General features: G+C 38.1%; 2 protein-coding genes across 3 annotated transcripts; both read left to right on the plus strand.

The window, feature by feature from the left end:
* Positions 1-3,039: 3,039 nt before the first annotated feature.
* rbp2a (retinol binding protein 2a, cellular) lies at positions 3,040-6,358 on the plus strand. Its single transcript, XM_043258233.1, has 4 exons — positions 3,040-3,206; positions 5,143-5,321; positions 5,879-5,980; positions 6,210-6,358. Exons 1-4 carry the CDS (start codon positions 3,134-3,136, stop codon positions 6,261-6,263), a joined length of 408 nt encoding a protein of 135 aa, XP_043114168.1. The 5' UTR covers positions 3,040-3,133; the 3' UTR covers positions 6,264-6,358.
* Positions 6,359-7,804: 1,446 nt separating this feature from the next.
* Positions 7,805-15,497, plus strand: hnrnpl2 (heterogeneous nuclear ribonucleoprotein L2). 2 transcript variants are annotated; one of them, XM_043259222.1, is made up of 14 exons: positions 7,805-7,961; positions 8,428-8,546; positions 8,637-8,874; positions 8,952-9,037; positions 9,273-9,369; positions 9,455-9,527; positions 12,434-12,466; positions 13,094-13,162; positions 13,398-13,654; positions 13,740-13,861; positions 14,108-14,309; positions 14,396-14,453; positions 14,556-14,660; positions 15,045-15,497. In XM_043259222.1, exons 1-14 carry the CDS (start codon positions 7,875-7,877, stop codon positions 15,101-15,103), a joined length of 1,605 nt encoding a protein of 534 aa, XP_043115157.1. In that variant the 5' UTR covers positions 7,805-7,874; the 3' UTR covers positions 15,104-15,497. The 2 variants fall into 2 exon arrangements, with proteins under 2 accessions (XP_043115157.1, XP_043115159.1); XM_043259224.1 differs by lacking the exons at positions 12,434-12,466; positions 13,094-13,162.
* Positions 15,498-16,371: the final 874 nt, after the last annotated feature.

Below are 16,371 nucleotides of genomic sequence, written 5' to 3' on the forward strand. Positions count from 1 at the left end.
ATATATATATATATATATATATATATATATATATATATCAAATCAAGCCATTCTCAGTTTTTGGGCTGCGTGATGCGCACAGACTCAAGCCATTCCCATGACATTTGATTGACAGTGGTGTTTAACTTTGCTCCGCCCTGAATGTCTTCGGTCCATCGTTGTTTCATCGCGGGAGCACATGTAAACAAGAATGACTCCTAAGCGACTGAAGTGCTTTGTTGGATGTATACTGAACATAGAATTCATCGTTTACTCCAGAACATCTGAGCACCTAAAGATGCAGAGGATAAATGTTACTTTCATTTTGAATGGAATGCGCCCGTGATCTGCCTAAATGAATCCATGTTTGTGCAAATCGTTTGTGATCCAGCTTCACCTCCAGAAGTTGTGAGCATAAGGTTTTTATTAATCTGTTTAAACTGCCTTTCCTAATAATGTGCCAGTTAGCAAGTTCCATGGCCACATTGCATACTTCCCTACTATATATATGTATGCGAAAAACAGTATGCGAGGCAAGTAGTACGTCTGAATTATTAGCGTTTGATAAACAGTAGACAAGAAATACCCCGGATGACCTACTGTTTTCACCCAATTCTGCGCTATGCGGAGATTTACCTCAGACAAAACGGTATTCACTGTGGTTATGTTTGACTATTTTAACTTTTAATATTTAAAGTAAACGGCTGACTTAAAAGTTTATACATTGTAAGTCGAGCTGATTTCGTGAATCGGCTGTAAAAGGTTGTTTAATCATTACTGAACACATCAACTTTTTTTTTTCTTTACATTTTCGCACTCACAACATAGTGGATGTAGTATGTGCGAATTCCATTCATACTACCCTTCATAGTATATCACATACTGTTTTAACGGTCGGGCAGTACGTTCAAATTCAAATGTAGTACCTACTCGAGTAGTATGAGATTTCGGGCGCAGCGTATGGCTCGTCGCTTATTTGAAGAGAGGGGCGGGGTCAGCAGAGCTCATTAGCATTTAAAGCAACATGCAGCAAAATGGCTTACTCTGAAAACAGCTGTTTTTGACAGGAATTTTACAATACCACTAAGAAATTTTAAGCGAAGCATGTTAAACTTTTCATTAAGACCCCAAAGAATCATATCAGTTTGTGGAAAATGGACATCCGATGACCACTTTAATACAGTGAGCGTACCGCTGCAGGGATGGTGAATGTTTAAGTACATTATTTGGCCTGGTTTGTCAAAATTATACTGTATCTGTTACACTGTGAGCAATTCAGTGAATTAAAAAAAACCGTAACATCATAATTTAAAAAAACTGCATAATTGCAATTATTTAAACAGTAGTATTTACAGGAGGACTTGCACAAGAGTACATGTCACAGAAAGCAAACTGAACTTTGTCCTACATAATCCAAAGTATACTGTGTACAGTCACCTCTGTCCTCTTCTCCGCGTTTTGCTCCTGTACACTTACTTATATCAGCATTGAAGCAAAAAAATCTGATGCACTTATGAGTCATCATTTAGACGAAAATTATTAATTTCTATGAGTAGTTTGTGTTTGATTAATGCCCGTTCTTTGGCTCTCATGATTTTAAGAAAGGCAACGTATTCTTTATACGGTAAGAATAGCTTGAGAACACACTGAAATATTTAAAGTCTCTTAAGATTCTTTTAAAAAAAATGATATGCTATTGATATGAAACGAAAGAAACAAAAAAGCCCTAAGTTCCATTTCTTAAGCAATCTGCCCTTTGACGTCGTAAGATTTTTTTTAGTGAAAGCTGCGCTCGGATACATCGCATCTTTCACCTTCAGACTGGGCAAAGCTATCCAGGCCATAATCAGAATGAAATGTAATGAAGTAATATACAAGTAAATATAAAAAAAGCATTTCTTTTAGTTGTTAGTGTACACCAATGTGTATTGTTCCAAATTAATAATTGATGTTTTCTTTAAAATAATAGCACAATGGTGATATTAATTGCCAGCATGTGGCAAATAAAGAGACTGGTGAAATCTGAAAAGTGATTGCATTAATGATCGCTGATCAAAGACTGGCCTATCTATTTGCTGAGCTGATAATGAGTGTGATTTGTCTCATGGTGACAGAGATCAATGCAGTATAAAGACACTTATCTAAGTTTACTTATCATCATGTGTCCTTTACTTTCACCAGTGTTGCAATGGCTTGGACAAATCCACAAATTCACACTGTCGTACTTTATTTTATTGCACATTGGTCAGTCATTGCATTTTTATGAACTTAAACATACACTAGCGTTCAAAAATTCTGGTTCTGGTATTTGAAAGAAATGTATTCCTTTATTTAGCAGGGATGCGTTACCATAATCCAAAGCGACAGTGAAGATTTCCACATAAAAAAATTATTAATTTAATCATTTTACGGTATATTTTGAACAAAATGCTTTCCGCACATTAAAATATTTTTTTCACTGATAAGTAAATGTAGCTTTGCCTCACAGGAATAAATTACGTTTTAAAATATGTTACAATATAAAACATTATTATTTAAAATTGTAAATGTTTGTCAGTATTACTGTTTATAATGTATAGAGAAATTTTACTGTAATTTAATTTGTACTTTTTCTTGAATTTAGTGGCGCCTTGGTGATCATGTGATCATGAGAGACTATACATACACACACACACACACACACACACACACACACACACACATATATATATATCCAAAATATATATATATATATATATATATATATATATTTGGTTGAATTTGGTTTGAATTGTTATTGAACTCCACAAGATGTTATTGAACTTAAAATATGGGAAGACATTCATAAAGAATGTTTTAAACATTACAAATCTGTTGCGCAGTACTTCACTGTGGTTTCTTGAAAACTTCAGATCGAAATAATTATGAGGAAGTATATAGCATTACGGTGTGGGATACTGCTGTCACATGACCACTGCAATATCTGCACAGCTTTCTCTCAGGCCATATTAAAAGCTGACATAAGTACATCCCACTTCTAAAGCCCACCCCTTTTTCAAAGAAGATAAAGGGTCTTATCAAAAGAACTCTGTTCCTACGCTTCGATCACACACAGTGTTATAGAAGGCCGTCCTCACCTCTTCTCACACACCAACACGCAACATCCAGCTTCACGATGCCGGCCGATTTCAATGGAACGTGGGAGATGGTCAGCAACGACAGCTTTGAGGATGTCATGAAGGCTCTGGGTATGTGATTTCTGTTACCGAATCCCTGCTGGAATCCTACAGTTATCAGCAGGAGCATTTACACTCCAGGGATGAAGATTAGGTTATATCTGCATGGAAGTTATCTTGTTCTTCACGGACAGGGTTCACTGTAACCCTGCATAATTGCATCTGTTGCAAAATCACAGGTTAAAAAAGATAGACAGAAGTTAGACATTTCATGTCAGTTTCTGTCAATTCTTGTCATATCCTGCCAATATTCATTTTTCAACGGATCTTAATGCATGTATTGAGTAATATCTGAGACTTTATGGCCTGGTTTCATAGAGAGGGCTTAGACTAAGCCAGGATTAGGCCATAGTTCAATTAGGACGTTTAAGTAATTTTTATAAACGTGTATTAGAAAAAAGCACAGGTGTGCATCTTAAGACAAAACCAACACACTGTCAATGTTTTAAGATCAGTCAGTTGAAACTGTTCAGATTTACATTTTAGTCTAAGACTAGACTTAAGCCTTGTAAACAGGGATTATATGGGTTATTATAATTAAGCCCAGCTAATACCATAACAAATCATGCGTTACTTGAAAAAAACGGGATCAGCAATAAAATAAAACTGAAAAAACATAAAAATTTAAATGCAGTGGTTGCAAAATCGGAAAAAAGGGGAAGTAGTGCATGATATAACCCCTTTCGTGCATTCACTGAGGTCGCATGAATGTCAATCTAGCAAAAAAAATTATAATTTTGTGACACATTTTATTGCATGGGCTGTGCTTATTAATAACAAAATGGTGAAATCTGTATTTACTTTGCAAGAAATGAATCAATAAATGCTTTTTTCAGGATCAAAGTTCATGCAAGGTCATACTTTCTTATCAGTGGCCTTGATAAAGGTGGCAGACGAGTGAACTTGAACACTTTGGCCACCTTTGGCTCAGCTTATGAATATACGTGAGGTCGTTTCAGCCAGTCTGTTGCATCACAGATGAAATATGGCCCTGTTTTCTTCAGCGTCCCCAGTGCTTTCAAAGCCTTCTTTCAATGCTTTCGCGCTTTCCCAGTGGACAGTTATGTTGCAAAAGACACGCAGTTCAAATCCGAAAACAGGTCAAATGAGCAAATCAAACTAATGTCAGAAATGTGACGCTGACATAGTTTTGACGTAAACTGAATCAGTCGTGCTGGCCTACATATATTGAATCGATTTTAGTGTGGGATTAACTTCTTATTTTCACCCGGTGGAAGAAATTTCCATCCAAACTGAATTTTAAATAATGTTGCAGAATCAAAATGTCTGTACAACTTACAGAGAAAATTATATATTGCATTGCATTTAAAATGTTGTTTGAATTTGATGTTTTGGGGGGGGGTTTATAACTATGTTTTTTCTTATCAGTTACGTTTGTTAAAGTTAAAGTTGCATCTAAATGAATGTTGCATGTTTCAGTTTAACTCACCGTGAAGATGTTTAGTGTTTAAAAGCTGCCTGTGATAGGCTTTGGTTCATCATGTGACTCTCTCATCACCGCCTGCTTTTGGTGGTTATCAGTGTATTTCAAAGGTACAAAACACATTTTAGTACTTTAATAGGTTGGTATATTAACATTATATCAGTTAGTGAAATTACGGTATTTAACTGTAAATTTAACATAAAACCGTAAAACCTAAAATGTTGTTACCGTATTTTTTACAGCAAATTTACTGATGTTTTTTTTTTACAGTGTGGTTTCTGCCACATGCTTTTTTCCCAATTCTGTCACAGAATTTGATTGCACAGATACAAAACGTTTAATCTTGTAATTTAATTTCACGTCACTGCACTGCATTCTCCAATTTAATACTGTTAAGTGCTTTGGCACAATCTGTATTGTTAAAAGCACTATATAAATAAAGGTGACTTGACTTAATCTTTCCTTTACAAGGCTTTAATATTTCATTCTTTTCTTCAACGACAGATATCGACTTTGCCACCCGTAAGATCGCAGTGCATCTCAAGCAGACTAAAGTCATTGTGCAGAACGGAGACAAATTTGAGACGAAAACGCTCAGCACCTTCAGGAACTATAATGTTGATTTTGTCATCGGGCAGGAGTTTGAGGAGCACACGAAAGCCCTGGACAACAGAATTGTTAAGGTGGGTGTTTGAAACGCAAGACAGTCCAAACCAGAGTCGCGTAACCCTTGTGCTGTTGTTGTTTCCCCCTTGTTCTGACTTATTAGAAAATTGTAATAGTCATGTATGAGATGATAATACAATGTTACATTTAAAAACATAAACAAATCGGATGCGTATGCATCAGAAAGAGTATTACTTAAAAACAGAATGACACAGAATAGACATTGATTATATATAGAATCGATAATCAATTTATTTTAATTTGATACATTTTAACTAATTAACTACGTATTGCACAGCTAGCCATATTATAATTACTTTGCTCAGATTTATGATGATTCTAAATGATCTACATGGTTAATTAAATCAAATCATAAAGATGAAAGTAGTTAATAATAAACCATGCCATTGTATTTTTAATTTTTTTTTTTTGTGCAGCAGAAATCTTACTCTTTACATTACGTTTGTATAATGTGTAGCTTATAAATGCAGATTATAAACAAAACGGCACATGTAAGTGTTATGCAAAATGCTGAAATATTTCTTATTAATATTCGTTATATTATTTATGTCAGACCCTGGTGAAGTGGGACGGCGATAAACTGGTGTGTGTGCAAAAAGGAGAAAAGGAGAACCGTGGCTGGAGGCAGTGGATTGAAGGAGACCTGCTTCACTTGGTAAAGAACTGCACTGATTAATAAACCGAGGGAGACATGTTTACGATGTTTACGCTTATGGCGTTATGGTGCTTTATTATATATCATGCTACTGAATTATTTTCATAAAACATTCCGTTCTACTGGCATACATGGCATCCCGAGCTCATACATACCCAAATAAACATGGTGACGCTGTACATTTTGGCATATATTAATGATGCTAATCATTCTCTCTCTCTCTTTGCAGGAGATCCATTGCCAGGACAAACTCTGCCATCAAGTCTTCAAGAAGAAAAACTAATGCTCAATAAATAACAGCATATTCACACCTGGTTTTGGTGTTATGCTATGTGTATTTATTAAATCAATTTTAATAAACAGCTTCGACCAAATACACTCATTTGGTGCTCTGTGTGGGACAATTTCAATGCATCAAGCGATCTCATTGCAAATTAATAATTAATAATGACTCCCATCAAAAAAGGTGTATATTGCAATTTAAAGATAGGTGTGTTTTATTGAGACCGGTATATCAAAGTTCACATAATTCATATAATTTGATATAATTTAGCCAGAAATGGGTGTGGATTGGACTATAAGAGGGTAATATTTGACGTTTTAATAATAGTGCTCTTGCAAACTAGTTTTAGTCCAATTTTAGTGACAAAAGTCATGCAACCATGGTGCGGTTAAGTTTCTGATTGTATCAAGGCTTCAAAGGAAGTAAAAGTTGTGAAGGTTATCATGGTGAAGAAAGAATCATAAGTGTTTGTAAATCACAGTATATCGATCACAACTGCTTGTTGATAGCACAGCTTAATCTTAGCAGTGATTCAAAAGGCCATGGAGAAAAGCACTATCGCGCTTTAACAAGCTAAATAAGGTCTTTAGCATCAAACTACAAAACTAAAGTATTGGAGGACGTTGGTCCTAAACAACAGAATGCTGGACCTCCAGGAGCAGGACGGGACACCCTTGCTATAAACTAAAGATTTAGCTCAGACGGATTCTTATACTCTGAAACTTTGACTCTTTGCTGCCCTCGACTGCCAAAAAGTGTTTCGTTGCAATTTTTCAAATATGAAGGGGGAGGGAAGAGCGTTTTTTACATTTGGTGGCCTGTAGCTAGTCCCTGATCTATGCATTGCAGAGATAAATACAATTAAATTAACAGAAAGTGTGTGAAAACGACAGGGTTGCAGGTGCAAATGTTTTGCCTTAATAATAAAATACAACATTATCTGATATCCTCAAGCATATTTTTAGTCCCTTCCTATAGCAACTGCACCACATTGATGGATTTAAACTTGATGTGTCAGCAACAATTCACCAAATTTAAAAGGCCTGTTTAAGGGAATATGTTTGTTTATATGCTATTTGCATTAAATAACATTAAAGTCATTAATATATGATTTTAATTTAATTGGGTTAGTAGTTATGGCTTCCATAATCCTTTGATAGATGATATTTATTTAATTCATTTCTGTCTACTTTTTGTATTGTGTAGTAAATGATGGACGACCTTGTGTACCAGATTTGTAAACCAGATTTTAATAAAGCAGTTAGTCTGTGATTCATTGGTAAACAGATTACAGGCTTATGGCATTTTTTGTGAGAAAAGGTTCGTAATCTTGTGAAACAATCGAGATAGCAACACATTAAAGGCTTCGCGTGGGTCTTGTATCAACTCGCTGATAGATGCCGAGCGCTGTTCTGAGTTACTAATGTATTGTCCAATCATTGGCCTCAACGTAGTGCCGCGCTATTTTCATCGGACCGCAGTAATGATTGACGGTTCCTGTCCGCCAGTAATATTGACGCTTCATCTCCGGAAGGCGTCACCCCCGCCTGTTCCATTTTCTGTAGTTTTCGTCCATTTCATTTTGATGCGCGTGAATCGTAACGGGACAACATGGCGACGCAGACGGCCCGCTACTACAGCGAAGGCGGCAGAGCAACAAAACGCCAAAAAACGGAAAACGAGGGGGGAATGGCGACAGTAAGAAAAATCTTTGCTTACACACTATCTGTTATTTAATTGCGGGCTTCATTTGACTACTCTTTAGGTAGCTAGCTGGCTACAATAGCACTAGTTAGCGAGCAAGCTAACCAAACAATTGAGCTACACCACACTGATTGGTCTGCGCCAAAAGCATTACAAAAACACAAATATGAAACCGTAAAATTATTATGTAGCGAATGTTGATGTAACACATGAGCAAGAAAAGCATGTTTTTCCACGTCACACATATGTCCTGCTAGCCTACTGAATGAATGGATTGTGCTGCATGCAACCGTAAACACATATGGACTTTTCTTTATTGATCACAACGAGCGGGAAAAAAAGAATTACGTCCGTGGCAATTAATACATATCGCAATGTTTGTGTTCACATTATTTTTCTTGTTAAAAATTATGAACACTCACTTCTGCCAGTTTATTGGACTAATTTGATTATTTCATAGGAGGACTATGTTGACCCGCACAAGACCCTCCCCTCTCTTGTGGTGCATGTCCGAGGTTTAGTGGACGGTGTTTTGGAGGCCGACATCGTTGAAGCCCTGCAAGAATTTGGAACCATCAGGTAGTTGTTACATCCCTGTCGGAATTGCCACCCCATAATTCTGCCTGTAGTGAAATGCAATGAGGATCATATCTCTCCATCTCTCTGCAGTTATGTTGTACTCATGCCTAAGAAGCGTCAAGCCCTGGTTGAATATGAGGATATGAACGGGTCTTGCAACGCTGTTACTTATGCCAACGACAACCAGATCTACATCGCCGGTCATCCTGCGTTTGTAAACTACTCTACAAGTCAGAAGATATCCAGGCCGGGTGACCCTGATGATTCCCGCAGTGTTAATAATGTTTTGCTATTCACAATCATGAACCCTATTTATCCTATTACCACGGTAATACCCACATGCAACGTCTAAAGTTATTAAACACAAATGAAATTTTTCACACTAATGTTCTTGTTCTTCTACAGGATGTTCTCTATACTATTTGCAACAACTGTGGTCCTGTTCAAAGAATCGTCATCTTTAGGAAGAATGGTGTCCAGGCCATGGTGGAATATCCTTTACTGTTTCAGACTGCAGATCAAAGCTGTAATTTGTGTCACTGCATTTTTGTCTGTTAAATTTACGTCATATGTGCACTATGATACTTTTGTGGAATTCCAAGAGCTCTCTGACCCTCCATAGATGGGATGAACTAACCCTTGTTGCCTTCCATGAAGGCGTTTAAATAATAACCTCTGTAATCAGGAAACACGAGATTACCTTTGTTTTTCTTTAACTCTCCACACATTTGATTCCGTTCAGAGTGCCCAAAGGGCCAAGGCCTCACTCAATGGGGCTGATATATACTCTGGCTGTTGCACACTAAAGATCGAGTATGCCAAGGTGAGGTTCTTTTAAATTTAATTGACGTTAATGGGGCATTAGATCGTTTTAGTTAATTTAATGTTTTTTTCCCCCCTATTCTTAGCCTACGCGCCTTAATGTGTTCAAGAATGACCAGGATACATGGGACTACACCAATCCGAACCTGAGCAGCCAAGGTACTGTTTAATTCTACATCTGACATTTCTCTGCGCCCTTACTGCCACTGTGGGGGAAATAAGTGGGTGGGATTGGGACGTCTTAGAATCGCAGCAATGAATCCGCTGTTTCACCTCCCCTGTGCCGAGTGTTAGGCATACCAGCGTCTACACCACGCTTTCTATGTTTTCGTGACTCTGAGGGGAAGGTAAATCCATATCCCTGTGGTCTTTCTAAGGCTTCCTCAGAATGTTGTCCTGCCGATATCTCACAAGCTTCCTTTTCCAGCAAAGCCTGTCACATGCCATTAGTGTGAGGGGCAAGTGGCTTACTGGGTTAGCACCATTGAGGCAGATTATCAGACACTTACCATGGTTAAGATGAAACGTTCACAACCCAAAAAAGTGGTGGGGTTCTTGATTTTTCCAAATGGGAATTCATTATTAGTGATTGATGTAGGAAGTGCTATGTTGTGATATGTTGTTCATTGGAATGACATGCATTGATTAATTGTTTACAAAACAACAAGCAACGCATATTAAAAGTAAATGGGGAGATTTATGATTTCATGTTGACTTATTACAATTTTGTGATTTTTCGTTGATCAATGGTGTGCTCAAAGAAATTCCTGTTGCAAACAAATAACAGATCAACGAACCATTCTTTTGTACGAGATGTTCTTTGGTGCTCGCTAAGGCCATTTGCCCATCACATTTATGCGGTACATTTTAGAGACCAAAACGAAAGCACAGAACTTTCCAGAATATCAAGTGCAACAACAGAACACTTAATACATCTGGACACTGGGGGACATTTCCTAGATTTCACTGGAGACACAAGTGCCTCAGACTTCCACCACTGTACCAGTCATCAAACCACAACTGCCTCCTATACCTGCGAGAATATTTCTCCAGAAGGACAAACACTCATTTTACTCTCGTGAAACTGCAAGGCATCCTGACAAACACCTCATCACGCAACATTTAGCACTCATCACCTCCTACAGAAATGACACTGCCAGCGAAGACATTGAAGGATTTGGGGTTGTTGGTGCAAGTAGTTATGGCTCCCACACCCATTCAACTTTCTCCCGTTGTTTCTTACGGGTCAAGAGCAAGACACACTCCACTGTGACACACCACCTTAACCTCATTGCTAACAAGGGATGATTTTGACACGCATCCTCAAGTGACACCACAACACAATGCAAACAGACCTCTTGTCAAACTGCTGACGTCCACAGACAAACAGTCTGTCTTTTCTGGGGTACGTCGTCTTTCTCTCTCGCCGTGCCGATCGTTACAACACAAACCCCGACACCTACAAATCGACATGCCTGATTCTTCACTCGTCAACAGCTGATGACACTAAACCACTCGAGACACCCGAAGACACTGCAGACAACATTTCGACAAGCAGATGCACTGACACGCAGACAGCCGACACGTCAAGTTTTTTTGTACTCTGTTAAGCCCTGGAGGCTGGTGTTTCAGATACGCTCTCTTCCCCCTCCTCCTCTAGTCCTTCCCTTTCACGATTCCTCCTCTCTCTTTCTGTCAATATGTGACATTTTTTCCCTTTTTTTCCAGTCGTTTGACTACTGTGTAACACCTTCCGTATGATGCAGGTTGGCTTTGTGTCTCTAGTGGAAGTACCAGTCAGTCTGAATTGGGCATAAATTGCTCCAGCTTGTCAACCACCATGGGAAGACAGGCATTGAAATGAGAATACGGCGTGTGTGCTGTGGCGTCAGTGGAGCATTGAAACCCGTCTGAAACGAGGAAGAGTACTTGGGAAATGGACTGAATGGACTGGTGGGTGGAAGAAATGGAAAGTTCTTAAGTGCTATGTGGAGGAGGACGCCATGAAGACGCTCAGCGGTGGCTAATTTACGGCATATTCTACTTGCCCCATCCTTCAACCCCCAACCCTTGCGTTTGTACTGTAAGTAACCCCAAGCTTCTGTTGTCTTGGAGTGATACGCTTCTAGTCTAATGTTTCGTGGGGGTGTTTGACCAAATGTTTGACTAACTTGATCTTTTCCTCCCCAGTTTTTTTTTTTTTGTCTTCCTCATTGGGCTACCAATTGATGTAGTTCGGCAAGGTGCATTAAAATGTGTATTCCTGGGATGGGTTGTTGTTTTGTGAGCGACATTTATTATACTTGTGATCCTCAGAGATGTTTTATGTTATTAGTACCCCTTTTCCACCGACGGGGTGCTTGTTCCCACCATTTCCACCATTATGTGTGTTTGCGCTAATAATTTATGCATCCGCTAGTGTGATTTGTACAGTGTTGCACGTAAATTCCTCAATTATTAATTTTTTGTATCGAAAATTTTCTTCACAAGGTGACTACGCTGTTTTGTAGTTGCAGGAAAAAATCGACAGCAGTTGAAAGCAACAGTATACAGCTGCGTTTTGTCATTTGTAAATTCTGGAGAGTAGAAAATGTATAGTGCTGAAATGTTACTGTTTGTGTGTCTTTTGCTAATGTTTGTGCATGCTGTCAAATGCTGTACGCATGCGCTTATCTTCCACTTCAAAGCCAAGTAAACTTTGAGATATTAAATCAGTTACATCAAAGCTAGCTTGTGATTTCATAGTCATAGAATTTTTATTTAAAGCAAAAGTGTATTTTTAAAAGTAGTAAGTACGATATGAAAGCAATACAGGTAATTTTCCATATTAAAAAAAAAAAAAAAAAAAAAAAAAAAAAAAGTTTGTTTTGACATCCAGCTGAGCATAGTCACCAGCATCATTTTGGTGGTAAAGGGGGAATAGAAGAAGAGAGCAATCATTTTCGTTTAAGCAATGTTAATAAAGGCATGGTGCCCTAAGTGTTTAGTATGGAGTAAGAAACCTGTTATGTGATTGTTCAGAAATGTCCGTGAGATTGATGTTTGCACTGTGTGTACCTGAACAGGTGCAGATGCTGATGGCAATGGGGGCAATCAAGGTGTGTGTCTGCAGTAGATATTCTGTCCTCCCGCACCCACATACTCATAATATACCACATAATGTATGACATAATTACATTATCACAGCCGTTAGTTCGGGGATGGTACACCCTTAAAAGACAGGTTTGAAAGTAGTTAGTCTCATGAAACCTGGACTGTAAAGGATGAAGCTCAATTTAAATAAACGTAACTCTGTAGTTTTCACTGACATATTAAAAACCCCACTTCCATTGTCACATTACTGTAATTGAATGTAGTCCCATTGTAGTATTTGTATGCAAAAGATGTTATAATGACAATTTAAAGAGGAAGTGGGTTTGATTTGTCACATTAAATTCTGTGATTTTAATTGTTTCTTTACGCAAGTGTACCTTTTTTTTAAAGGGATGTAACTGGCACTTTCGTGAGATTCACCTTAATGTTATCAGATCTTTTTGTTTCCTTGTTTCGAATGTGTCCCCTTTTCTGCTGAACTTAAAGCTCATGCCAATCACATTAACATTCACAAAGTCAGTGTCCTGTCCTGTCGCCTCTCAGCGAACTCATCTTTCTCTCTCTCTCTCTCCCCTCTTTTTGGCCCCTCCCTCTTTTCTTTTCTTGGCCTTTTTCCTTCTCTTGCCTCTCAGATATGAATGCCAACCCCAACAAGCGCCAGAGGCAGCCGGCTCTGCTGGGAGACCACCCTCCAGAGTATGGTAAGGCTTGCGGGGGCACACGCGTTAACACATTTGCCTCATTTGCTCGCAAACAGGGGAGTGAATGTTAAAACGACAACAAATTGGGGTGCTTTTATCACAGTGGCAGCAAGATGGTGCTGTGTTGACATTAAAACTTAAACTTAAGCGAAGGGTGTGTAAAATGTTTGTTCACCCCTATCCTGCCCACAACCCCCACCCCAACGTGGTCTGTTTGTTGTTTGTGTATTCTCAGGAGGTTATCATGGATATCAAGACGAGAGCTACGGCGGGCCCTATGAAGGCCGACGGATGGGGCCTCCCATGGGTGGGCCAAGGCGCGGTGGAACCAGTCAGCGTTACGGCGGGCAGTACGGCCCACCACCTCCGCCTCCGGGTGAATATGGCGCACACGCAGACTCACCGGTGATCATGGTTTATGGCCTGGATCCCTCCAAAATAAACGCAGACAGGGTCTTCAACATCTTCTGCCTGTATGGAAATGTGGAACGGGTATGATGACCAGATAAAATGATGTTGGATACTGACAAAATGCAAAAAGCTTTATGTAACATCCACTTTTCCCCTTCTGATGTAGGTGAAATTCATGAAGAGCAAGCCTGGAGCTGCTATGGTGGAGATGGGAGACTGCTATGCTGTGGATCGTGCCATCACGCATCTAAACAACAACTTCCTGTTCAATCAGAAACTCAATGTTTGGTAAGTTCCAATTGGAGTGTTGTTGTTTTTTTTGTAATGATAGCAGCCTGGTTGTATGTGGTTCAGTATATAGGGTTTAATAGAAGAAAATAAGAATTTATCGAATTTACATAAAAAAATACATCACACTAATATAAGAATTTGAAGAGAATAAAAGTAAAATACATATTTTATTTTTAAAAAAATGACTATGTATACATACTACAACTGTTTCATGAGTTTTTTTCTTTTTCTTCTTTGTGACAGTGTGTCTAAACAGCAGGCCATCATGCCTGGTCAGTCCTATGAGCTGGAAGACGGGTCCAGCAGCTTCAAAGACTTTCACGGAAGCAGAAATAACCGTTTCACTTCTCCAGAACAAGCAGCAAAGAACCGCATTCAGCATCCCAGCAACGTCCTACACTTTTTCAATGCAGCACCCGAGGCTTCACCAGACACCTTTACCAGGGTCAGTTCACATTACAGGAAGCCAGAACCTTTCTCGTCACACAATGTTATTTGATGTGTACATTTACAACCTTTGTCCGTTTTCAGATCTGTGAAGAACTTGGGGTAAAGAGCCCTTCCAATGTCAAACTTTTTGCAGCTAAAGGTATGTCAGTCTTTTAACCGAGTCCTATTAATGTCATCTATGTCTTTTCAATACCTCTCTTCAGTGCCTCTTTTTTTTTTTTTTTTTTTCTCCAATGAATAGGTTCCACATCCGAGAGGAGTTCGTCAGGGCTTTTGGAGTGGGAATCTGTTAATGACGCCATGGAAGCTCTTGCTATGATGAACCATTATCAGATGAAAAACCCCAGTAAGTGGCCATCATCTGTTGAGGATTTTGTTTGGCTATTAATTGGTTTTGTCAGGGTTCCCTACAAAATTAAAGCAAACTTAATAAAAATCTTTGCTTTTATTTTGCTGATAGGGGTTGGCAATATGACCGAAATTGATATATCAAGATACGTATTTGTAGTTAATTATTTACATTTTGTCATTTAAATATAAGAACAGATCAGCAGTTCACAAACAAAAGGACAATTACAGTATGTTTTATTCAGGGAGATGTAAGAAATACCAAAGAAACACACCATGGTCTTTACTGGATGAATCAAATAGAAATGGATTCTTATTAAAGATACCCATTTTATAAGTTAATGTTGAATGATGTGGACTTATCCTTTGTTTCTCTCTGCAGATGGCCCATACCCATATACACTCAAGCTGTGCTTCTCTACCGCACAGCATGCAAACTGAGCAGCATCTTGTCACCACCATTGTCATCATCATGACGTCCCAGTGTCATCTCTCACCCCTTCACTTCACCTTCCCGCTACTTTATTGTCCTTAATGGCTCATTTGTGTGAGTGGGTGTGCAGACAGACGTGTTGAGTTAATCTTATGTTGATTGAGCCGCAACACAAGCTGAGAGTAAAACTGACTGAACTCATTGTTTTTAAAGGAAGAGGAGAGTTGGAACGCTTTTGTACCAGTATTTTGGTTTTGTTACCGTTTTGTTCTTTTGTTCGTTTTTTTATTGCTTACCATGATTGACTGTTAGCTGTGGGCTCAGCACCTCACTTTTAGAAATGTCACTCTGTAAAGACGACTGCTTTTTTTTTGACTGTAAAATAAAAATAGTGATAATGGGTCTCTGTTGTTATTGCTTTTGCAAGGAAACACTTGCGACTCATGTTTTAAAATGTTTTACAGCAGTTTAAACTTTTTCTTTCTTTCAGAGGCTGCCTGGATGTTATTGGCCAGTGTATATTTGGAATCTGGAAAATAAAATGTAATCAGTTTAATAAAGAAATAATCTGTGTATTCAAAAATGGCTATCGCCGTTTACTGATAACTTACACATGCACGTAAAGGGGTTCCAAGAGTCGAGAAAATATTTTCTTTTAAAATTATGATTTCCAGGCTTCGAAAGCTCAGAAATGAAACATAAATTTCTTTGATTGTCATGCTCAAGGCCCATAAACCCAAATAATCTAATGAGAAGCTTTTAAATCAAATGAATAAGATATATGGAAGTTCATCTCAAAGACTCATAACATCTACTTTAAAATGACAGCAATAAAACTATGATGGACTTATGTCTGGCCAAGGAGTCATAACGTGAAAAGTCAAGTTTTAAAAATAATACAAATCCTGTACTGTTTTAGATATTTGTGTCAGTGTATATAATTTATATACACAGAAAACAATACTCCAGTAACTACAATACTTGAAAAGCTTCAGTCATAGTAAGATAATATATAGAATTATTACTAAAGAATTATGTACTATATACATTGTACGTAATCTTCATTTTTCCCATTTTTAAAAATGTTAAAAGTCCCGCTTATTTGTGCTTCTCAAAATGTAATAATTCTGTGTTAGTATTCAAATAAAACGAGCAAAATCAACGGCAATATATTTTGTATTTCTTATACACGCTATAAAATGTCTATCAAAAATATAATAGTAATAGTTATAATAGCTTTATTCAATTGAAAATGCACAGTCTCAGCCATATTCCG

Source organism: Puntigrus tetrazona, chromosome 15 (genome assembly GCF_018831695.1).
Source record: "Puntigrus tetrazona isolate hp1 chromosome 15, ASM1883169v1, whole genome shotgun sequence".
NCBI classification, from domain to species: domain Eukaryota; kingdom Metazoa; phylum Chordata; class Actinopteri; order Cypriniformes; family Cyprinidae; genus Puntigrus; species Puntigrus tetrazona.

Bases quoted from the DNA above. Each gene is read 5' to 3' on its own strand.
- hnrnpl2 (XM_043259222.1), top strand. From the start codon at position 7,875: ATGGCGACGCAGACGGCCCGCTACTACAGCGAAGGCGGCAGAGCAACA. The intron at 13,862-14,107 runs GTAAGTTCCAAT...TCTTTGTGACAG, and splicing joins AATCAGAAACTCAATGTTTG to TGTGTCTAAACAGCAGGCCA. The intron at 14,310-14,395 runs GTCAGTTCACAT...GTCCGTTTTCAG, and splicing joins CACCAGACACCTTTACCAGG to ATCTGTGAAGAACTTGGGGT.
- rbp2a (XM_043258233.1), top strand. From the start codon at position 3,134: ATGCCGGCCGATTTCAATGGAACGTGGGAGATGGTCAGCAACGACAGC. The intron at 5,322-5,878 runs GTGGGTGTTTGA...TATTTATGTCAG, and splicing joins TGGACAACAGAATTGTTAAG to ACCCTGGTGAAGTGGGACGG. The intron at 5,981-6,209 runs GTAAAGAACTGC...CTCTCTTTGCAG, and splicing joins AAGGAGACCTGCTTCACTTG to GAGATCCATTGCCAGGACAA.